The sequence below is a fragment of the Sinocyclocheilus rhinocerous genome, unplaced genomic scaffold (genome assembly GCF_001515625.1).
Source record: "Sinocyclocheilus rhinocerous isolate Xijiao unplaced genomic scaffold, SAMN03320098_v1.1 scaffold756, whole genome shotgun sequence".
NCBI classification, from domain to species: Eukaryota; Metazoa; Chordata; class Actinopteri; order Cypriniformes; family Cyprinidae; genus Sinocyclocheilus; species Sinocyclocheilus rhinocerous.
Window position 1 is genome coordinate 699,968 of NW_015662039.1, and position 25,528 is coordinate 725,495.

Genomic DNA, 25,528 nt, shown 5'->3' on the forward strand with positions numbered 1-25,528 from the left:
AAAAAAAAAAAAAAAAAGACCAGATTTTAGGAGGAAACACAAGAGTAAACGGCGTACCTGTGTTTAGGTCTTTACAAGCTTTTCTTTGCCATTTTGTCCTCCGAATTTTTTTTTTTTCATCTGTGGAAGTATCTGCATGTTGCACAATACAATTTCACTATTTTCTTAGATTTTATACACACAAGAAATAAGTGTTAAATTAATAAATTAAGAAATAAATTAATTCAGCCGTTATTTCCCTGTTGCTGTGTGTTGTAGGTGCAGCTCAGAGCGGCGTAAGGAGAAATCTCGAGACGCGGCGCGCTGCAGGCGCAGTAAGGAGACGGAGGTGTTTTATGAAGTGGCCCGCCAGCTGCCTCTCCCACACAGCATCAGCTCACATCTGGATAAAGCCTCCATCATGAGACTGGCCATCAGCTACCTGCGGACACGCAAACTCCTCACCTCAGGTACACACTCACTCATCCACATGTGAACTGGACTGGGTATTAAAAAACACACACATCAACATATATTAGATTATTACATTTGAAATACATGCAAAAGTTTGGACATCACAGCATCGAAAAAAACGATTGATTTCAGCTTTAGTGCACTCTATTTTTGAGACAAAATATTATAGATTTTCAATAAATCTGGCTTTAAATCTACCGTTTATCAGCCAAATAATGATCATTTTATCTGCATTAGCCATAATTTTTATATTTGTGCATCCCTAGTTATGAAGACATTGACATGCTTTTCTTTCACTATGTGGTCAAACTCATACAAACAAGTGGATAAATTAATTAAAATATTATTATTTTCATTTAATATTATTATTATTATTATTATTATTATTATTGGACATTATAGTATTGATTTGGCATTGACAAAACCTATTGATTTTAGTTTTAATTGGCATTACATTTTGTAAATGTTTAATATCTGCCATTTATCAGTTAGCAGCCAAAACATGAAAATAATATGTTTCAGCCATAATTTTAATATTCGTGCATCAATAGTCCAAACAAACAAACAAACAAACTCATACAAAAAAAACAAACAAATAAATAAAGTTGTTGTTGCTGTAATTATTATTATTATTATTATTATTATAGTATTGATTTGGCAATTTGGCACTGACAAAACCTATTGATTTTAGTTTTAATGCACATTACATTTTAAGATTTTTAATATCTGCCATTTATCAGTTAGCAGCCAAAGCATGAAAAAAATGATAAATGATCTGTTTCAGCCATACTTCTAATATTTTTGCATCACTAGTACTGAAAATATTCTGAAAATGCTTTTAATTTACTATGTGTTACGACTTAACCACAAAATAATAATGATGATGATAATAATAATAACTTATTATTATTATTATTATTATTATAAAATTGCATACATACAACTTTACATGCATAAATATTTATCTACAAAGGTATAATTTCAAGCATTTAGATTCAAAATGAATAGTATTAAGAATTAATCATTGAATTGTTAACATATAACTATTATAATGTAGGATACATATATTGTTTTGTTATTTTATATCAGTAAAGCAATATTTTCATAATCAAATCTGGTGGATAACAAAACATGGAGCAAAATCCTATTACTGCATTGACTGGTGCTGTTCATTCTGCTGTTTTTGTAGAGTTATATTTGCAATTTGATAAAGGTTATCATCACATGGTGACTCCTGTGTTAGTACAACATCACAAACCATGCGACTCTACTTGACGTCATGTCAAAGAAAGAGCTGTGTGGCAAATACACACTCGGCTGATAATCAGATTCTAAAGCTCTAGTTTGATCTCTTATCTGGGTTCACTGTCATTAGCACTGCACTGTTATGAGGAAATGTTTTAGTCGTGATGTCAGACTGCATTAAAGTTACTGCTGTATTATACAAATGAGGAGGCGCTTTATGTAAGGACATAATTGCGTTAGTGAATATTGGACCTGCTGCAACGATGTCTGGGTTAATTATGTTTAGCTGTTGGTGCTAATATAACAAATCAAAGACAGCATGTGACGAATACAACAATTTAATGCAAACCTACAGAGTACGTTTAATAATGGATACGGCAAGCTTCAAGAGATATGAATGTGTGTGAGTGTTAAAGGGACCGTTCACGTAAAAGTGATTTGAGTGCTATTATTTTCTTCCCTCATGTTTTTCTGGACAATTATGGTTTGCTTGCTTTCAGGGAAAGCAAAAGGAGAAGTTTAGCATAATGTTGACAGTGCTCTTTTCTCCTGGATTGTGATTCAGGCTGTATAATGCACATAAAAGCAACATAAAAGTATCATAAAGTAGTCCATAAAAATTGTGCCATTGTTATATTAGTATCATTGATGTACTATAGTTTTTCTTAATATTTTGAATTAGATTTTCCTTTTATATTTTCTGTTTTTACTGTAATTTTAGTTAGTATAAGTAATTTTGCTTTGTTTATATAGTTTTTTTTTTAGTTTTTTTTTATAGCAATAATTGTTTATTAGTTTTAGTCTTTTTTTTTTGCACTTCAGGTTAAACTAAATGAAAATGTGAATGTGAGTTGTTTTTTTTTTTCCTAAATATTTTATTTTAACATTTTTCAAGTAATGATTAATTTTGCTTATTTATATATTAATTAATTGATTTATTTAATAAAAAATATTTTTATTTAGATTTATTTCGTTACATTTATTTAGTTAATAAAAATAATTCAATAATAATAATAATTTAATTGTGAATTTATTGCTGAAAATATTTCCCTCCACTATAGCATTCAAATCTCATGAAAACATTATGCAAAATATTCTCTTTTGTGAAAATCATATTGGGTTTGGACGACATGAGGGTGAGTATATGATGACCGAATGCTCCGCTCCAGATCTTGTGAAAGTTTCTTAGACCAGAGCAGGTACGGCGAGAGGATGTGAGTACGTTCGTATTGTGTGTGTCTTTATTATAAAATTAGAATCTCCGGAAGCTGGACAAAGGAGCCCCTGCATTCGACATTCCATTTTGTGTTTCACAGACACTAAAGAGGACAGGGAACACAATTAGTACCCAGTCAGAACGCAGAATCGACCTCAGTTCGGAGCAATTGAAAGACTTTGAACAGTTCTCATGTTCATGCTACATGCAGAAATGGAAAGAGGGAGGGAGGGAGGGGAAAGAGACATTGAAAAGCAGCCCTGTCAGTACGAGATGACACATCAGATAGTGTTATCAGCAGGTCTGTGAGTTGTGTGCTGGAAGCATGATTGGTGATTTCTTTAAGGCTGGCGCTCTCCATCTCAGGCCAACCAAAACACAGGCCAACCCTGGCGCCACACATCCATCCATCCATCCCTCCTCCTCCTCCTCCCGCCATCACCCTACTCATGCTGAGGGTGCATGGGAAACACCTTTTACATAAGATCCCCAGTCCCTATGCACTGATGCTTACAACTGATTTGCTCTTTTCGTTCATGGGCGGCTCGAAAAAATATGTTATGAAATAATCTATGTAATCTTGTTGAAATCAATGACTCACCGCTGCTGCTGCTGCTACAATTATGATACTTTACAGACTCAAAACATGATGGTTTCCTGTCATTGTGGACTGTATGTCATTTTAAGCGTGAAAACTATATGCAGAGAGAGTTGTGGGCATGTTTATCAGTAAGAAGCTCCAAGATACCATTTCCTCCAGTTCATTCTGTTCAGAGTTCAGAGGTCTGTAGATGTATGTCAAAACAAGTTTCTGTAAGCTTTTTGTTTTGTTTTGGTTTTGTTTTGTAACGTTTTGTTTTGGTTTCGTTTGTTTTTTATTTTGTTTAGTGTTTTTTTTTAATATACATTTTGTTTTGGGTTGTGTTTTGTTTTTGGGTCTAACTGTGTTTTGTTTTCTGCTATTTTGTGGTGTGTGTGTGTGTGTGTGTTGTGTTTTGTTTTGGGTTGTGTTTTGCATGCGTTTGTTTTGTGTGTGTTTTGAGTTTTTTGTGTTTTGTTTATTTATTGTGTTTGTGTTTTGTTTGGGTTGTGTGTGTGTGCTGTGTTGTGTGGTTTTTTGTGGGGGGGGGTCATTTTATTAGTTTTTTTTGTGTGTGTGTTTTTTGTTTGCTTATTGTGTTTATGTATTTTGTTTTGGGTTGTGTTTTGTGTTTGGGTCATTTGTGTTGTTTTGTTTCTTTGTTTGTTTTTATTTTATGTATTTGTTTTCAGGATGTATTCATAAAATTGTGCGCCATTGTTATATTAGTATCATTGATATACTATAATTTTTCTTAATATTTTGAATTATATTTTAGTTTTATATTTTCTGTTTTGACTAATTTTAGTTAGTATAATTCATTTTGTTTTGTCTATACAGTTTTTTTTTTTTTTGCTTTTATTTGTTCGTTTTAGTTATTTTAGCACTTTAGGTTAAACTAAATGAAAATGTGTTTTTTTTATATTTTATTTTATTTAATTTTACATTTATTTTATTTCAAGTCATGATTTGTATTTATTTATATATTCATTTTATTTTGTTTTATGTGTGTGTGTGTGTGCTTGTTTGTTTGTTTATTGTGTTTAAATATTTTGTTTTGGGTTGTTTTGTGTTTGGGTCATTTTTGTTTTGGGTGTTGTGTGTTTTTTTTTTTTAGTGTTTATATAAATGTTTTTTGGTGCGTTATGTTTTGTGGGTTTTTGTTTGTTTTTAAAGTGTTTTGTTTTGGATTGTGCTTTTAGCTTTTTTTGTTTGTTTTGTTTTTCTGTTGTGTTGTGTTTTTAGTTTGTTTGTTTTTGTTTCATTTTGCTTTACATTATTAACAACACCCATTACCTTTAGCACATATTATGTAAAGCAAAACATCCTGTAATCTTGATGGGCAAAAATGTTGTCAGATGTTCTGCATGACCTTGAGATATCAGTAGTCAATATCAATGTTTCTAGCCCAGGTGATCATATGCGCTTGTAGACGCATGTCTGTCGGCAGCAGATGAATTCAGATTAGTAGACTTCTCTTCCAGATGATCAATTTCTGAAACCCAAAATTTGGGTGCAGTTTTGTTTCATCTCAGAATAAAAGCCGCAGGGCAAGAACCCTTCAAAGACGTAACTCTAATTCTCCTGGGGCCGCAGTCTCTAGGCTCGGCCCAAATCCAGCCCTGGGCTCTCAATGGGCCTTGAGAAAGTTTCTTATCTGGAGGAAGCACACTGGAGCAATCACAGGCTTCCGACCCCCCAGCGTGGAGCCGCTCTGTTCTCCATTTCTTGTCCAGTCCACCTCCCTCTTGAAGCTCTGCCAGATATACTGCAGGACTCGACCAAAGTCTGGCACCCCATCCATATTTCAGTGGTGGTATCACCAACCGAGTGGGAATTTTGGTTTTTCCAAATGCTCACTTGACTTAATCAACTATTTGTTTTATTGTGCAATTAGTTATATATTACCATGTATAATATATACAGCAGGGTCTACTAGTTAGCAATGCAGTTCTTTCTTTGACTTGATTTATAAATGTCTTGCCTATTTTGTCATTTTCAAGTTGTAAAATAAAATAATTATATATATATATATATATATATATACTACTTTAAAATAATGTGGTCTCAATTTTTTGGACCCCACTGTATTATTTAATACTTTATGCATCAGAAGTCGAACGTGCATGCATTAAAGAGTGCGCTACCTATATACTGTATCTTTACATTGCCTTGCATAAGTTTATGTATTTTTCCATCTTCAGAGAAGCATGACCACAAATATTGGCCCCTTCCCATACGTTTCTCACAGATGTGGGTTTTCCACATAACAGCTGGCGTTTGTCTCTTTAAATTGAAAGACTGCACAGATTTAGTGCTGTCAAACAGCAGGGCATTGTGGGTGTCTGTGTGTCATTATATGTGGGTATTTGGTTTGTGTGTGTGGAGCTGAGGGCAGTGACAGAAGGGAGGTCAGTGTTGTTGGGAGGGTTCGGAGTAGCAGGATGAAGTTGCTGTTGTTTATTTTGGACATCCGCCAGGGACTTAAGAGCCAGAACATGACTAGCGAGTGTGCGCACACTCACATGCACACATGCATTCTCAAACTCTCGTGTTTGTGCCCCGTTGCAGCCGGTGCTACTGCCACAGAGAAGACAGACGTAGACAGACTGATGGACAGTTGGTATCTGAAGTCACTGGGCGGCTTCATTAGCGTGGTAACATCAGACGGAGACATGATCTTCTTGTCAGAGAACATCAACAAATTCCTGGGTCTCACACAGGTGAGTACGAACGCGGGCCCAATAACGTACGCAGTGAAATGAATCACTATCCAGACAGATACTCTCACCTTTAGTCCTGTTATTATTAGCTGTTTGTCTGTTCAGCATTAGTTTCCTCTGGGTTCACTTAATCATATGCAGACGAGATGCCATTATTAACCACAGCACAAACCCGTTTCCTTCAAGCACTGTATGGGAGGAAGGATGTGTCACTTTTTTTGTACCCTTGCAGAAGCTCTTGGACTTATCTCATGTCTGCCAATTGCTTCCTTACACATGGCTGCTGTTTTGTAGAACTGTGGCCCGTTATCTATTTGTTATCTGATAAATTGCTATTATGATAAAGATTAAAGATCCATAGCCTTTGTGTATCACAAGAACATGTCCAGGTCACATTTTACTACACACAAAAAAAGTGCATATACGTAATGCTTAATATCCTCAGTAATGTAAAATAAGTAGTGGTATATTATATAAAAAAGTGGCAGCATTATGATGGCATTAAATATGGTAGCATAAAATTATGGTAGCATTTGCTGTATTACAGTAATAGGAATTAAATGAGGACCTTGAAAAAGAGAATCACAAGAAACATTAAGATATTGGGAATTTTGGGGGAAATGGTCATGAAAATAATCTAAATCGTTTCTTAATCATAATGGTTCTAAAACAGGATTCGTTTTCTTTATGCAAAATATAATTCATCTTATATACACTATTATTCAAACATTTGAGGTCGGTAAAAAATTTTTAATACTTGAAGGAAGTCTCTTATGCTCACCAAGGCTGCATAAAAAAGTAAAAATAAAAACAGTAATATTGTGAAATATTATTACAATCTAACATAACTATTTTCTATTTTAATATATTTTAAATTTTCATTTATTTCTGGGATTTATTCAGTGTCACATGATGCTGTTTTACTGCTCAAGAAACGCTATTATTATTATTATTATTATATTGTTTATGAAGTACTGTGAAGAAACTATACATGATCCTTTCTTAAAGATTCTTTGAAGAATGCAAAGTTTAAATAAGCAGCTTTTATTTGAAATAGAAATCTTTTGTAACATTAGAAAAGTCTTTACTGTCACTTCTGATCAATTTAATGCATTCTTGCTAAATAAAAGTATTAATTTCTTTAAAAAAAAAAAAAAACTAAAAATCCCAAAGCTTTGAATGGTAGTGTAATATACTGTAATGACAGATTGCATGAGATTCACCTGTTCTGAAAAACGGATAGTTTCACATATAATGCAGTGACAGCAGCTGCATGTCTTTCTCTGTAGGTGGAACTCACAGGGCACAGCATCTTTGATTTCACTCACCCCTGTGACCACGAGGAGATCCGCGAGAACCTCAGCCTCAAAGCCGGTATGTCACTTCAGTGTATTCAGCTTCAAATCCTGCTATATGTAGACAAAGCATGTGAGAATGCCAGAGAACAGCCTAGAGAAAAACAGAGAGGAATCCGTTATATTGCTCTGATGTTTTCGAGGGAAAATCTGCATGTAATCAGCTGAAAACATGATCGCACTAACATTGAGTGCATGTACGTGAATCGCAAGTTTCAATGCAAACTCTGAATTGCCTACAAAAAGCATGTGAAAGCATTAACATTCAAAACTTGGTTGGTGTAAAATTCACTTCACATGCTTTCTTATGGGCTTTTTTCTTATGAAGATGAATTGGGCTGTAGTGGTTTTAGCCGTAGAGAAAGAGGAGCTGGAGGCTCTCAAGAAACTTTCTTATCGCTTCTGCAAACAGACTTTCAGAAATCCCAAAACAAGTATGTAAGGCCTAATGTAAAGAAAACACATGGCTTCGTAGGAGAGGATTGGTTATTTGAAGAAATAACAATCATGCCTTGAAAAACATGCACCCATAGCCCCTTCCCCTTTTATTCTGCGTCTCCTTTATTTGACCTCGACACTTCAGACCGCTCTTTGCATGCCTCTTATAACCTCTCACCTCTTAAGGTCAAGTTTCATTGTGCTATTTCAGGTGGTTGCCTCCTTCACTGTAATAAAACGAGCTGTTGAGAGGGTCAGGTGGTCACCTGTGTCGTGTATCCAAAACAAGACACCGCTCGCATAATGCTCTTCATTGGGAATTGTTACATATTCATTTGATTGCATTTGAAAACATTAATTAAAATAGTCATGTTTATTTGATAACCACTGTTTTTGATGGTAAATTTGTTTTAAATCATAAATCTGGAAAAATTGTAAATTAAGACGACAACACAATTTCTGGAAAAACGAAGAAAACGTTTCCTATTAAAAAAAAATCCAATTCATTAGTTATTTTTTTTTATTATTAACCTTTAATTATATTCATTGAAACAGACTCCAGATAAATTAAAAAGCATAATTTGGGAAAAAATAAAATTGATTTTAGAGGGCCCTATAAATGTAATTTTTCTTTAATAATTTGTTGTTAAATTGTATACGTTTAATTATTTCAATTATTTAGACATGCTTTTTGATTACTGAAATTTAAATGAAACCATTAAAATGGAATCCCCCCAAAAATTACAACAGAAAAGAATGGAATCTACAAAAAAAAAAAAAAACTTTTTTTATTATTGTTTTTTAATTATTTAAGATTTTCAATTATTTTAAATACATAAATAAATAAAAGTGATTTCATAAGGCCCTAAAAAAATTAAACCATTATAATGGAATAAAAAATGGTAATAAAATAAAATAAAACACTTAGAAAAAATGGGGGTGGGGGGTCTGTTAAGGTAAGGTTTACCCAAAAATGAAAATTGATCCTCATTTACTCAACCTCAATGCGTTTCAATCCTGAATGACTTTCTTTCTTCTGTGGAACACAAACTGTTCTTTGAACACTGGTCACTTCTGTGCAAAACATGAGGGAAAGCCTAATGGCAAACTGTTCGCTAAGAACAAGACATGCATTAACTGTTCAAACAGTCATATTTTACTTCAGCTTGTAATTCTGGTTTTAGCTTACACATTTATTTTTATAAAAGTGATAATATCGAAAGCTGAAAGTGCTGTAAGATCTTTTGGAATTTGATAAGCAAAGAAAAAATATTTGTGTTGAGTTTAGGCTTCCGTTTGCACGGAAGGAGAATGCTAGGAATGTTTTCCTGGGATTTTTGGCCCATGTCTAAACTGAAGACGCTCTTTACGTTTCTCTGTGTGTGTGTGTGTGTGTGTGTGTGTGTCTGTGTCTGTGTCTGTGTGTGTGTTAATCTGCAGGCATGGGAAAGAAAGGCAAGGAGCTGAGCACAGAGAGGGATTTCTTCATGAGAATGAAATGCACAGTCACGAATCGCGGGCGCACCGTCAACCTCAAGTCAGCCAGCTGGAAGGTGAATAAGTTCTCTTTACCATAAGTGCTGACCTGGAGTCAGACGTCGGTCGTGTAGCTAATAAAGGTGCCGGTTGTTCTTTCAGGTGCTGCACTGCACAGGGCACCTGAAGGTGTGTAACGGCTGTCCTGCACGAGTGCTGTGTGGATTTAAAGAGCCGCCGCTCTCCTGTGTGGTCATGATGTGTGAGCCCATCGCCCATCCATCAAACATCGACACGCCGCTCGACAGCAAGACCTTCCTGAGTCGCCACAGCATGGACATGAAGTTTACTTACTGTGATGACAGGTACAAACACACAAACCCACGTTCAGGAGTAAGTGTGCAGCATAAGAATTGTATTGTCAGTTGAGACTCATTAACATCGATCCTGTTGACCGTTCTGATACTAGACATCATCAATAGAGGATAGTCATCAAATAATAAAATAAAATAAAACTGAATATAAGCTTTTTCTTTTCTTTTCAGTTTATGAGGTTTACCATATTTGAAACTCTGAATGTTTAATCAATTAAAATCCCTGTTTTGTGTGATTTTATTTTTTATAAATAAACATTAAATAATCAAAATGATTAAAAGTAAGCAAAATATAAATCTGTTAGTTTATTAATATAAAATAAAAATGACAAATAAAATGGGAAATAAAATAAAACATTTTTAAAGTTCTACCATAACATTTCGTTGCATAACATTTTTAACATTTAACTAAATAAATAAATAATAAATTAATAAACAAACCCTCTCTCTCTCTCTCTCTGTATAGATAGATAGATAGATAGATAGATAGATAGAATATTATTTATTTTTATTTATTTTATTTTTAATTTAGCTTTTTTGCTGTTTGCTGTTATAGCAGTTATAAATACTTTGAATTAACCTTTATATTTTCAGTTTTCATTTAAATTTTAGTATATTTGTTATGTGCTTTTGTCATTTTTATTATTTTATTATTATTATTTAATACTTATTTTTATATTTATTATTTTGTATTTATATTTTAGTTTCATTTTTAGTCATTTTACTTCGACCTAAACTTATTTTATTTCAATTAGTTGCCAAGACAACATTTAAATCAAATGTTTTATGTATATTTTATTTTATTTCAGCTTTATTTCAATTTTTTTTAAAAACTTAAAGGCTTAGTTAACAATAACAACGCTGGTAGTAGGAAGAAAATGTCTTTAAAGCAAATGAGTCAAAATATAAAGGTCCGCAGCAGCAGCAGGGTGAATATGTGAATGGGCACTACTTGAAATGACACTTAATTGGGTAAATGAAATGTGGTTGACACTCCATGCCCAAACAAGCAGTGGCGTAGTGGAAATAAGTGACTCCCAGTGGCATCATTAAACCATCGTTTACACCGTAACATTTCCTCTTGTCTCCTCTGACAAAGAACTCGCTGTTCTCCACACAGTGCACACACGGTTCAAAGTGTTCGCCGTCATGTTTTCTGTGATTAATGTCTCCACCCAATAATCTCCACACCAGACCACAGCTCTAAACCTGCTTCCCTGCTAATGAAGTTAGAGAATATACAGCACAGTGTTTAACAAACACCAGAGATTCAGAATAACATACTATATTAGTATCTGAATAATATATACATTGAATGTAAAATATATTTAATATAAAATTCATATGAAATATGATAATTAAAAAATTGTGAGAACCACTCCAAACACTTTTTTTTTAAGGTAACAATGTTTTTAATGTTAAATTAACTGATAATAGATATCAGAAATATAGTGTCATGTCATTGACCTGCATACATGGAAAATGGCTGGTTTTTCGTTGAAGCCTGCATGAGAAAAAAAGAAAAAAAGGGAAAAACATTACATTAAAGACCAGATGAGACATGTTTAATGGATGTAATGATTGCTAAAATGCTGTCCTCAGTAGATGTTGAAAGCGTGCCCTGCTTTCTACAAGAGACTTATGTCACCTTGCAGAATAAGAGAAAAGTAGGGTCATTTAATGTATTCCAGCTCCCATCCAATGGTAATTCTGGTCATTATTGTGATGTCAGCTCACACAGATTCAGAGAAGATTGGTCTGAATCATGATTATTTAATTTTTGGAGCAGAGTGTCTATGGAAAGATCTAAGATGGGGTCCAAGGCCTTCATTAAACAACCTCTGTGTATTTCAAAATTGTGTTTGCTTAGTTTTTCTTATTGATTTTTCTCATTTCTCAGTTTTTCTCATTTTTCTCAAAAAAAACAAACAAAAACAAAACACTGCCTTTTGATCGGTGCAGACTTTGCTCAGCCATTGGCTCAGATCCACCCCAGCCCCTATACTGTGTGTGTGTGTGTGTGTGCGTGTGCGTGCGTGTGTGTGCGTGCTTGTGATTTATGAGGACACAAATTTGCATAACGACATGGGTATAACAGGTATTACAACGAGAAGGTGATTTATGAGGACATTTTGAGTGTCCCCATATTTCAAAAGGCTTATAAATCATTCAGAATGAGTTTTTTTGAAAATCTAAAAATGCAGAAAGTTTCCTGTAAGGGGTAGGTTTAGGTGTAGGGCGATAGAAAATACGGTTTGTACAGTATAAAAATCATTACGCCTATGGAATGTCCCCACAATTCACAAAAACAAACCTGTGTCTATGTGTGTCTGTGTGTGTGTTTGTGCCTCATCAGCTCAGATGTGGTTAGTTCAATGACTGGTGAATAGAAGGCTCTTTAATGAACCGAGGCCTGCAGACACACACACACACACTCACACACTCCTGCATACAGAGTCAGTGATCTGCAGCTGTCTGCTGTTATGTAACTTCAGTACAAGGATCAACTCAATGCACTAAACACACTTTCAGAACTAAATAATACTCATGTCACATTCATTACACAAAATCACATAACCATTACACAAAATGACAGTGGAGAGGGCTTAAACACATTATCACAGTAACTAGATCTGTAATGTAGAAATAAATTAGTTTTACATAATGAGACAATTTTTTCGTAGTTGTTATTTTATTATTATTATTATTATTAGCAATGACTTTTAGTGTGGTTTACCAAGCAATTTTTCTGTCAAAACTATTTTATTAAAAATAATTAATTGTATTATATTTTATATTGATTTACTTGGATATTTATAGGATAGTTATGATAGCTGTTAGTATAGAGCTCACTTTCCCTTCAGCATGTTTAATGTAATATTTAATGTCGTCACAATTAACGACAATTATTGTGTATTTTATAATGTAAAATTCATCAATTATGAAATGAATTCAATTTCAGTAAAGCGGCTATAGAGGAGGATAGCATCATTATGGTTATTTGGTCTACATTTTGTTCAGTTAAATTGATAATATTACTAAATATTATAAATTTAAAATGGCCAGTTCCAAATTTTCTCAGTCTACCCTGAAAAAAATCTGAAATTGCTAGTAAATTTAATACATGACATAGAAATTGCAAGTAACACATTCAATTAAACAAAATTTTAAAGTGTAAAATTTGAAATGGTATTTTTTTAATAAATCTTACTCCAGTAATCTTTATTTACAATTTTGAAAAATCATATTTTCAGTGTTCTGTCATATATTATCCTTTAAAGTAAAGAGATTTTAAATATATAATGTTAGATTATGGCTCATAAATTCTAAATATTCACCCTCAGCAAACACAAGGTCTCTGAAACTCCAATTCTTGATATCAGCCAAACAAATCACATGAAATGGATCATTATTAAATTGGCTTAAAAATACTAAGCTTGTGCAGATCAAAGAAAATAGCTGAGAGCTTTTGTGCAATTGTGTGTGTGTTAATGTGTGTGTGTTTGTAATGTTAATTGCCTCTCACACTTTTTCCAGAGTTACTGAGTTGATGGGTTACAGTCCTGAAGATCTTCTGGGCCGGTCTGCGTATGAGTTCTATCATGCTCTGGACTCCGACAGCGTCACCAAAAGCCACCAGAACCGTACGTGTCATTCATTTGCACCCTTGTGTGAGATGACCGGAAACCTTTTCTCTCTTTCACACTTCAAGCATGTGTTATTAGGAAATAATTGACCATATTTAAGAAAAGAAAATCACATCCACATGTATAATCATATGACTGCTACACTCAACACACACTCCTAACATCGCCTTGCCATTGCGTGCATCAAGCAGTGCCATGAGAAGAGGATTAGAGAGTGTGGTTAGAAAGCAGGAGCTGGGGTCGGCTTCTGAGAAAGAGCGGTGGATCAGGTCAGCACAGGTGGCGAGGTTTACTGTTTCAACCCTTCAACACAGAACAAGTCAGCCTTAAACACACGCTCTGTGTGCAACTGCTATCTGATATCTGCTACTTCACAGCTACATGTCTATATGTACATACACAGACACACACACGCATACACATTCGCACTTGCTTTCTTTCTGAATGCATAAAGGTATTGACCTCTTTTCCCAGTGGTCTCATAATACCCTGAATCCCATTCATTGTGCATTGTCTAATTAAACCTTTTGTTGAAAAGCAGTTTAATCAGAATAACATGCATAAACTGTTCCTACTACATGACAGATATTACTGAAATAGGTGTCCAGATTGTAAAAAAGAAAAAAATGGCGCACACTTTCTTAGCCAATCAGAAATGGTCTTTGCCTGTCAATCGTTTTAGAAATTAGTACTTTTTATTCCGCAAGGATGCATTAAATTGATCAAAAGTGACCGTAAAGACATTTATAATTTTCAAAAGATTTACATTTAAAATATTTGTATCATATTGTTTGTATCATAGTTTTCACAAAAATATCAACTGTTTTCAACATCGATAATAATATGAAACGTGTCTTGAGCAGTTAATCAGCCTATTAGAAGGATTTCTGAAGACTGGAATAATGATGCTGTAAATTCAGCTTTGATCACAGGAATAAAATTCATTTTAAAATATATTCAAATAAAAAAAAACAGTATGGAAATGGAAAGCAGTTCATTTAAAGGTCCCATATTGTCAAAACTGAAATTTCCTGGCTTTTTTCACGATTACTGAGGTCTAGGGGCTATTTAACTACCATATAAGTTTCAAAACAGTCAGTCCACAGTAAACTGCACACAGCCTGCTTAAAGTTCTAGCTATTTTTCACGAACCGTTGTGACTTCCGTAAAAAGTTGACGTCAGAACTACACAGCCTTCAGTCACCACCCCGAGCACCGCCCACAGTGCCTCCAGCTAGCGCTGTGATGTCGGCTGACCCTAGTTACCTGTGGTTGGCCTGGCCGTGCGTCACTCAGAAAACAACAGGCCAATCAGAAGAAAGGCTCATGAATATTAATTAGACAGGCCAAAATCGACCTGTTCTCAGCAGAGCTCCTGAGAAAGGAGCTGTAAAAATATATTGAGATGGTTTTTGGTACTTATACCGCAAATATATATTCTTAAGGACATCAAAACCTAAAATAAAACTCCAGAAAGGTGTACAATATGGGACCTTTAAATTGTAATATTTTGATCAAATAAATGCAGCCTTGGTAAGCATAAGAGACTTCTTTTAAAAAATTTTTTTAAAAAATCTTACTGACCTCAAACTTTTTAACTTTTGCAGTATTAATCTAAACATTATTAAATAGTTCTTCTATATATTTTTTTTATATTTGTATTTTATTTTATTAAAAATTTTGATGGTGGGGGGGTTGGATATGGATTTAGTTTTTTGCAAATTAAATGTTTCTTACAAAAAAAAGAGAGAAAAGTAATATTACTGTTTCCACTGTTTAGAATAATAAACTCATAATAAATAGAATGGGAATTTTGCATTGACAAAAAACTATTAAACAAAAAAAAACGCTATATTTTAACTTGTCGGATATCTGGGAACTTGTTTGCTGTTTTTCCTTCATCCACTGACTATACTTAAAACACACTGCAAACAATATCTTCAGTTAAATAATATTAATAATAATATTATTATTTATTATTATTATTATATTTCAATATTATATTGAATTTATATAACATAACAAACACATAGAATATATACATCAATCGTAGTTACTCTCCTCTCACTTTTTTTTACTTTATCAACATGCTGCCTGCACCTAATTGCCTTTTAGCTTTCATTTATCTGTCTCTTTCTTGCTAAGCAGAGGTGCTGGTTACAAACACAGGTCCACAAACACAGACTGTCCACGCACAGCAAACAACAATATATATATATACTGAGGTCGCCAGCCCTCCTGAGTCAAATTGCATTTGAGACAAATTGCATTTCGCATGCATGTTTGAGTTATGAATAAGATTCAAAAGAGCCTTATTGGATTGGTTCTATTAAGGATGACCGGAGCAGCCATTAGGACATTTTGAACCCCATTAGGGGTGACAGAAGAGATAAGAACACCGCTACGGTGCTCTTCAGCCGGGCCAGGTGTCCCAGATTGCTCCCTAATCAGATGCTGGATGTGTACTGGCTTCTGTCCACCGTGACGTTAACATGTAATTAGAGTCTTTTCAAAGTGTGTAGAGGAGAAAAAAAGTGTTGATCTGGATTGGAGCTGCCACGTATTTGTCTCTTTCTTTTCTAATCACTTGAACTTTTCTAAGAGCTTCCATCATTTATCAAACGACCATTAAAAAAACATTTCTATATTTTAAGACAGTCTTATAGATTGTATATTTCTCAGAGCGAACATGCATATACATTGAGAAGCACTCTTTGTATAAGTGATTTTCTGTTTCCCCACTCAAACTTTGTTCTGCATTCGTTTTATTACAAAATTTGCACCTGGTTACATCTCCACTGCAAACCCTTTTTTTTGTCATATATGAAAGCAAAGAAACAAGAAAAACAAAGAGAATTAGTTAAATAAGAACCTAATAAACCTAAACACAAAAGTTTCAATGCAAAACACCCTACCAAACTCTTTCTGTGTGCCAAGCAAATCATAAATTTGTGCATTGTGTTATGCAAAACAAACAGTTACTAATGGTGAATGCTTAGACTTTAGTTGGCAATATGAACCTGCTCTATAAGTAGCATATATATTGCTTCATAAATTAAAATAACAAGAATGTCAAGTCACTTTTACTTCTATAGCGCTTTATACAATACAGACTGTGTCAACGCAGCTTCACAGACGTAAACAGGAAAAAGAGCAGAATCAATTATGGAAACTCAACTGTGGAGACCATTCATATTCCGCTGAACAGCAGCTCTGAAAGACAATAGTGTCATTATTTAGCTCAAGTCAGTTCAGGATGTACAGTACCGTTCAAAATGTGTGGATTTTTAAAATACTTTTATTCAGTAAGAATGCATTAAATTGATCAAATGTGACAGTAAAGACATTTATAATTTTACAAAAATGTATATTTCAAATAAATGCTGTTCTTTTTAACTACGTTTCTCAAAGAATCCTGAACAAAATGTTTATGCATGGTTTCCACAAAAATATTAATCAGCACAACAACATTTCCAACATTAAAAACAATAAGAAATGTGTCTTGAGCAGCAAATCAGCATATTAGAATGGTTTCTGAAGGATCATGTGACACTGAAGGCTGAGGTAATGATGCTGAAAATCCAGCTTTGCATCACAGGAATAAATTACATTTTAAAATATATTTAAATAGAACATAACTATTTGAAATTGTAAAAATATTTCACAATATTACTGTTTTTACTGTGTCAAATGAATGTAGCCTAGATGAGGTCTTTTAAAAACATCATGCAGACCCAACTTTTGAATAGTAGTGGATGTATAAAAATATCTTCCCGCTATTTTTAAAAACCATGCATAAGGATGAGAAAACATGGACATTTTTTCAACGACTCAGTAGGAAGGAATACATGCAAATGTTTTAAATTGTTAGCGGGGCCTTTGGAAGGACCAAGCTCGTTGACACAGGGACACTGGCCTCCTCTTAGAACCTGCGTCTTTCTATGCGACTTCCTTTCCGACCGCTCGTATAAAGTCGCAAGGCTTTCCGCAACGTGGCCGTCCTGCAGAGCAGCGCATGCACAGGCCGGGAGTGAACCGCTTGACCCGAAACCAATGCTTTCCCACGGCAGATCTGGACCGAGTCCAGAGCGAACGTGCCACGGAGACGGACTGTCAAAACTCAGATCAGCAATCCCTCATTGTCTGCGTCTCTCTCTGTTTGTCCTGTTGCTTATGTTAGCTTTCCGTTGATGGGTCCGGCTGTCTGTCCCGGTTTATGTTATAGCTACCCAAGACCCTCTTAGAGATCCTCATGTCTAATGGCTGAGAAAACATTTGGACCGGCCGTTAAACCAAAATGTCAGCACATAAGTCAATTTTAGGAAATGCATGTGTTCTCAAGACGTTATTTTCTCTTCTTCCCTCACTAGTGTGCACTAAGGGCCAGGCGGTGAGCGGTCAGTACAGGATGTTGGCTAAGAATGGGGGCTATGTGTGGGTGGAGACCCAGGGTACCGTCATCTACAACAGTCGCAACTCCCAGCCCCAGTGCATTGTGTGCGTGAACTACGTGCTGAGGTAAAGCAAAAAAATGAAAGGTGACAAAGCTTGTGATGTGATGTTTGTACTGCATCTGCGGTCTGGAACTTTCTGTTCTCTGCTCACCGACGCTTGTAATCCAATTAAAGACAAAAAATACAACTTAAAGGGATAGTTCATCTAAAAATGTAGTCACCCTCATGTCGTTCCAAACCATTTATGCCGTTATTTTTTTCTGTGGAACACAAAGGGGGAAACTGATGAATGTTCACACAGCTCATTTGAGGCATGGTGATGCACATGCTTGTGACTTTCTCTCTCAGCAGTGTTGTATGTACAGCCATCAGTCGTACTTATCAGACTCTCTTTTCTTAGTGATGTTGAGGAGAAGTCTATGATCTTCTGTATGGACCAGACTGAGTCTCTGTTCAAGCCTCAGCACTTGAACCGTTTCTTCAGTCCAAGCAAAGGGGGCCTGGGCAGTGAGCGGGGAGAAATGCTCTTCACCAAACTCAAAGAGGAGCCTGAGGATCTCACCCAGCTGGCACCTACACCTGGTGACACCATCATCTCTCTTGACTTTGGTGAGAACGGTCTTCTTTTTTTGTAGTTTTGAACCGATATGTACCAATAGTACCAATATCTAGGGAACAGGGTGGAAGAAAGCACATAAGACGTACACAACAGTTGTACGAGGTCAAGGAATATACAGCAATTTTCTTTTGTAGTGTTGTTTTATAGATGTATTTCTTTCTTTTTCTCAAAGTCAAAAGAAAACATAAACATAGAAAATTAATACTTTAATTCAGGAAAACCACATTAAATTCCTCAAAAGTGACAGTAAAGACATTTATACTGTTACAAAAGATTTCCATTTCAAATGCTGTTCATATGAAATATGACTTGAGCTACAAATCAACATATTGAAATGTCCGTACCCACTGTATACTTCGTAGACATCTTTAATATCTAATATATAAAATCTAACTACATTCTGCTGTCTGTTGTCAGTGGTTCTTTGTCTGAATATGGCACTTATTATCACATACTGTGTGGTATCGGCGTTTGGTATCGGGGCATTTTAACGAGTACAAGTACGAGTACAGGAGCTCAGTATCGGGCCCGATACCGATACCAGTATCGGTGCATCCCTACTAAAAATATTAACGTGTTAGCAAATATTCTCACCAACGTAATGTATAAAGCAGCTACAACTACTGTTTTGTAAGACTGACACAACTGCAGCCTTTTTTTTTAATCAGTCAAGCTGACAGGGTCATCTCGTTACCTACAATACAAATCTTCATCTGCTCAATTCATTCTTCTTTCTTTCAGGTAACCCCCAGTATGAGGAGCACCCGATGTACAGCAAAGTGTCTGCTGTTGCTCCTGCTGTCTCTCACTCTGTTCATGATGGCCACAAGACAAGCTACGCTGGAGACATGTCCAAGATGGCCGGCACTTTCTTTGTGCCTCAGGCTCCGCCGGCCAGCAGTACAACTCCCAGCCTGAGCAGCTGCTCTACAGTAAACACAAATACTACATCTTCTCATCGCCACATATTTTGTTTGCATAAAACATTGATTACTGTACAGTATGTCGTCATAGAGTATGTTATATATTGAACAGCCCAGCAGTCCTGGAGATTACTACACCTCAGTAGACAGTGACCTGAAGGTGGAGCTGACCGAGAAACTGTTTTCCTTAGACACACAAGAGACAAAGACTCCCTGCAACCAAGAGGTTAGCAAATATCCAAACTGTAATATCAATAATGCTTTTATATTTAATATGAAGTACGTCATACTTTTTAATATTTATATGTACATATTTCACTGAGATTATAACTGGTTAAAATCTCGAAGAAATCTTAAATATGACAGGAAAAATATTATTATTATTATTATTATTTTAATTAAAAAAAACATTTTTAAATATTTTCAAAAAAATATTTAAAAGTTCCCACATAGAGCACTTGTTGGCTGCCTTTTCTTAATCCAGTCTCATCCATTAAATAAAATAAATAAATACATTTTTTTTGTATTTGCCTGCCAAACTTTCAAGCAAAGGTATGATAAGATCATGAGAAATGTAAATCCCGTCAAATATATATAAACACTTTTGAACAAATACATATTTAAACAAATAAGAGTTTTTTGTTTTGTTTTTTGTTTAAAAAACAGTCAGGTTTTTTGTTATTTTAAATAGATGTGAGTGTTTTTTGTTTGTTTTATGTTTTGTTTTGTGTTGTTTTGTTTTGTTTTGCTTTTTTGTTTTTGTTTAAAAAAAAACAGTCCCTTTTTCATTTCTGAAAGAAAAAAAAACTCTTTTGAAGGTCTTTTATCTCATCCAGAGATATTTTGATCCCTCATGATCCTTTTAATGTCAACTATTATGAAAAACACAAAATCAGGTGTTGCATGTAGAATCCAGACTTGCTGACCTTTGACCTCTCCCTGTGACCTTCCAGACTGACCTGAGTGATCTGGACTTGGAGACTCTGGCTCCCTACATCCCCATGGATGGTGAGGACTTCCAGCTCAATCCCATCTGCCAGGAGGAGCCGTCATCTGAGATCGGGGCCCTGGGTACCAACCAGCAGAGCATCAGCAACATCACAAGCCTCTTCCAACCCTTGAGTTCCCCTTCAGCAGCCCACTTCCAGCCCAACATGAGTTCAGGAGGGGACAAGCAGAGCATCAAAGGAGGCTCTGTGGAGTCCTGGCCATCTGTACCCTACAGCAGGGGCCCCATGCAAATGCCTCCCTACCATGACCCCGCCAGCACCCCGCTGTCCTCTATGGGAGGCCGTCAGAATCTGCAGTGGCTGCCTGACCCTCCGTTACCCAGCAAGGCTGGAATGATGGATCCTTTAGCTGCAAAGCGCTCTTGCCAAACTGTGCCAGCAAATCGAATGCCGCCTTATTTGCAAAGGTGATTCTGCATATAACAGGGTGTTTATATGGGTTCGGCCTTATAAAATAACATATGCTGCTATCTTTAGATTTGCACTGGATGATTCCTGTCTTTGTTTCACAGGCCCATGGAGAACTTTGTGCAGAACTACAGAGATATAAGTCCAGCTCGACTTGCTCTCGCTAACAATTTCAAGCGCTCATTCACACAGATGACAATGGTTTGTTCATATTTAACATTATATTTAATGTTTTTAGTATATTAGAATGATTTCTGAAGGATCATGTGACACTGAAGACTGGAGTAATGATGCTGAAAATTCAACTTTGCATCACAGGAATAAATTACGTTTTAAAATATATTAAACTAGACAACATTATTTAAAATTGTAATATTTTGCAGTATTGCTGCTGCATTTATTGTATTTTTGATCAAATAAATGCAGCTTTGGTCTTAGCTTGATCAGTAGTGTATAATGCAATAAATTGTTTAGAATCTAAACATTAATAAATAATTATTAATTATATTTCACAAAGGAAATTTGGTTGGTTCATTTGGAATTTTTTTTTTTTTTAGCATATTTACCCTCTAAAATTGTCTTTATTATTATGCTAGAAATATTCTTACCAACCTAATGGTAAAGTACTTATGAAGGTAATTGTATTACAGTAATATTGTTTCAATTAAAATGCAATAAGTAAAAAAGAGAGAGAAATTGAAAATATTAACTGCTTACTGTCCTGAAAATAATGACCAATTAAAATAAATAAAACAACATGGTTTGCTTATTTTTTCAAACGCACACTCCAGTGAAAACTTTTAACTACTACGTATTTTTTGTTAGTACTATTTTAGTACTAATAATTTTCATTAGTACTTTATTTAGTACCTTATATTTTTAGCTTGAAAGATGTCCTGGACATTTGTTGGCTGCATTTCCTTCATTATCCACTCCAACTCATACATTTTCAAATAAATTTGTGTTTACCTGGCCAACTTTCAAGCATTTAATCATAAACCTCTCTTTAAAAGATTTAATAAAATCATAAAAAAATGTCAATTAGATCAACTGTATCCAATCATTTGAAACACTTTGAAATTATAGTTTTACATTTTTTGTTTTGGGTGATATTTATGTTTAAATTATAAGTCACCACATGCTCTCTGTATGTTTTAGAATGAGCCGCCCCTCACAAAATCACAACACCCAATGTGGAAGAGACTTCGGAATGAGAGCTGTGCCGTTATGGACAGAAAATCAGGTATTACACCGAAAATGCTTTATTATTATTAATAATAAAAAATGATCCTGCAGAGAAATCTACACCAATCAGAGTAAATCATGCCAAAAGAACACTTTAGCACCCACCAACAATCAATGTCTAGCATCTGTATTGCAGACAAATCCAATATCAATTGCTAATCAAATGTGTTTATATCTAGACAAAGGCATGGCCCCTAATGGAGGCATGGACCACCAGCACAGGAAGACCCAGTATTCAGGGAATCAGGCCGGACAAGCGACAAGGCGCTTTAGAGAAGAGTGCTGTAACTACAGAGAGTTCAACATGCAGCCTTCCTCCAAGATGGATGGTGAGCTCTGAACCGACACAGACACGCATCTGCTCGTACATACGTCATGCACTGTGGATGCTGATTCTCAGAACCGCTTGTGTTTGCAGGAATCGCGAGTCGTCTTATCGGGGCCTCCTTCGAGACCTACTCTCTGCCTGAACTGACGCGTTACGACTGCGAGGTCAACGTCCCGTTGCAAGGCAATCTTCATTTGCTGCAGGGCAGTGACCTCCTAAGAGCATTAGACCAGGCCACTTAGACCGGTTTCACCACAGAAATGCAGTCCCACTTTCCCCCAAACCCTATCGCTCATCTCACACTCACCATCCCAGCTTTAGCACATCCCACAAACACCCTCTCACAGTCATATCTACCGGAGCGCATACATGACAAATGTAGCTTTGATTCTATTTTTATTGTCTACATCTTCATAAATTATATACAAGTATTTTTGGAGGAGTTGAAATGATGTTGCGTTGTGTCTCTGCTTGTCAGATCACTCGGCGAAGCTGTTTTCAGCATACTCATTTTCTTTTTTTTTCTCTATCAATGTCAGACAAGAAAAGCAAGAAAGAATCTACTGTAAGCTACTTGTTTTAAAATGTTCTCATTTCTTTTATTTGTTCTAACTTTCCTACCTCTGACACATCATTACAGACCCCATGAAATCAAAAGGCTAGTTTGGAGCTCATGTATACACTAATGCAGTGGTTTCCAAAGATGTTTTATTAAATAATTCAATCAGCATTAACAATAGCTGCTCTTTATACATGTGCTGCTGTCTTTCCACTTGCACAAACACGTTCACTGTGAAGGGTTGCCAGATTTGACAAAAAACAACCTGGTCTAATACAGTGACCCTTGTTATTATGCTTTAGGTAGGTAGTATTCTCTAAACAAACCCCTTAAAATGAATATGATATGCAGACATGGCAAAACAAATATGAGAGAAATTAATTCAGTTAAATTCGGTAACACTTTACTTAAAGCCTTTATGTATAATGCATTATATTTATAATGCATAGTGCAATCTAACAAATAATTGTAACCACTACATTATAACGCTTATCAGTTCATTGTTACGCTATGCATTTTAAATTCGGTTGTAATTATTTTCAACAAGATGTAATGTATTACAATGCACATAATGAATAATTACAATGCATTATACCCTTTATAATGCATTATACATAAAGGATTTAAGTAAAGTGTTACCTTAAATTCTACTAAATTTAAAAAGCAGTTTGATTTATTATGAATAAATAAAATATTATTGATAAAAGCAATTAAATTAATATGATGTGCAGACATGGCAAAACAAATAATAAGTTCTACTAAATTAAAAAGCAATTTAAATAAAATATTACTGAAAAAAGCACTAAAATGACATTGCATTATTATAATTTAACACATTTAAATTATAACATTTAATTTAGTTTTGTTTTTAGTTTTGCTTTTAATTAAAGTTGAATGATGCTTTATTTAATTACACCTGTGCTGGCAACCACTGTGCTAGTGTACTCCTAAAAGCTAACAAAATGAATATTTGTCGCACATACTTTAAAATGATAATATATTTAATGTTTTAATATTTGTTCAATCAAATTCTGAAATGAAAATGTCCTTTTCTTTGCAGTCATGGTTGCAAATCATGGTTAGCCTGGTAAAAAAAATAAAGAAAAAAAAATCCAACCAAAACTTCCTGTTTCAACAGGAAATATGTAAATAAAGGAAAGAAAAGCGTGCTCGCGAGCCGTTTCATGGGGTCTTTATGCCTCGTCCTCACTGACCACTTTCAGTGTTCATGTTATTCATGTGCCTTTCTTTGTTCGATTAGTGGCAATACTGTGTTTCTGTCTCTGATCTCTGTTTATTGCCTTTAAAAACATATATTTTTGTCAATTTAGCTGTAAGCATACATATTTAAAGGAAGATGCTCTAAGATTTTTACTATAGATTTCTACTTTGATGATAAAGTTAAGCATTTATTTGTCCTGGTACTTTGTCTTGTCTACTCAGTAGAGTCCTTATCGAGTTTTTCTTGTTGGCATTTTTTTCTGGAAATATGCAAATGCATATTACAATTATTGGCAGGCCAGTACAGTTGGTTCAAAAATTGGAGAAAATCTTTTTTTTTTTTTTATAAAACAAAATTGTTTTAGACATGTTATGTAGCATATTGGATCTTTAAAAAGAGTTTAATCTTAGTGATTTCTTGCGTTGTTTAAAGATGGTGCTTCATGCAGTCTGACCCATATGAATACATGGATAATAACATTAACTCTCTTTTTATTTGAATTGCCTTGAAGTTGTCTTTAAAGTTGAATCATAAAGGATCGAAATTATTTCTTAAGACTATTGGTTACGACTGTGGCGATATGTAGTAATGGATGATGATGATTCTTAAACGCATATTCGCACTTCTTCTGTTCAATTTTAATGTAAATCTAAACCCCTGGTGAAAAAGAGATTGACACATTGCTAAGATTTAAAGGTACAAAGATGAGGTTTGGCACACAATCCAGTTTTTGAAGTGATAGTGTGTTTTGTGAGCAGACTGGAGATGTGTTGCTGTGTGAGATGCTGTCGGAGAGAGTGGCGGTGTACAACTAAGCAAAGCTAATTCAGCATAAGAGTAAATGCCACAAAACATGTCCAGGTCATATTTCACTCCAGAGGAAAAGAAATCCAATTATATCATAGGATAATAAGACAATTATGCATATTTTCAGCACTATTAACATTTTCTTGCATTATTTTTGTTACAGTTACCCCCAAAACTCTCCCAATTATCACTGCTTAAAAAAAGACAAAAAATACTTAAACATGATGGTTTTATACATAATTTTTAGTAGTTATTTAATATTTTATTATTTTGTTCTATGAATTTAAATAAATACTGTTAAAAACATTGCATTACAACAATGAGAGTAAATAAAAAGTTAAGTTAAAAAATTAAGAAAATTTATTTATTTTTATTGGTCACATTTTACCTCAAAATTATATATATATATATATATATATATATATTTTTTTTTTTTTTTTTTTTTT

General features: G+C 34.7%; 1 protein-coding gene across 2 annotated transcripts in view; it reads left to right on the top strand.

The window, feature by feature from the left end:
• LOC107727363 (endothelial PAS domain-containing protein 1-like) overlaps positions 1-23,480 on the top strand; it is a 36,258-nt gene extending 12,778 nt beyond the window's left edge. Inside the window, exons 2-17 of one of the 2 annotated variants that reach the window (XM_016537207.1) lie at positions 259-449; positions 6,066-6,217; positions 7,507-7,591; positions 9,451-9,563; positions 9,649-9,851; positions 13,398-13,504; positions 17,878-18,025; positions 18,362-18,451; positions 18,491-18,570; positions 19,322-19,512; positions 19,616-19,729; positions 20,457-20,920; positions 21,026-21,122; positions 22,080-22,164; positions 22,346-22,495; positions 22,585-23,480. In XM_016537207.1, coding sequence (XP_016392693.1) covers positions 259-449; positions 6,066-6,217; positions 7,507-7,591; positions 9,451-9,563; positions 9,649-9,851; positions 13,398-13,504; positions 17,878-18,025; positions 18,362-18,451; positions 18,491-18,570; positions 19,322-19,512; positions 19,616-19,729; positions 20,457-20,920; positions 21,026-21,122; positions 22,080-22,164; positions 22,346-22,495; positions 22,585-22,736 — 2,422 coding nt within the window. In that variant the 3' untranslated portion in view covers positions 22,737-23,480. Of the gene's footprint in view, positions 1-258; positions 450-6,065; positions 6,218-7,506; positions 7,592-9,450; positions 9,564-9,648; positions 9,852-13,397; positions 13,505-17,877; positions 18,026-18,361; positions 18,571-19,321; positions 19,513-19,615; positions 19,730-20,456; positions 20,921-21,025; positions 21,123-22,079; positions 22,165-22,345; positions 22,496-22,584 lie in introns of both variants that reach the window. The other variant, XM_016537206.1, reaches the window with a different exon arrangement.
• Positions 23,481-25,528: the final 2,048 nt, after the last annotated feature.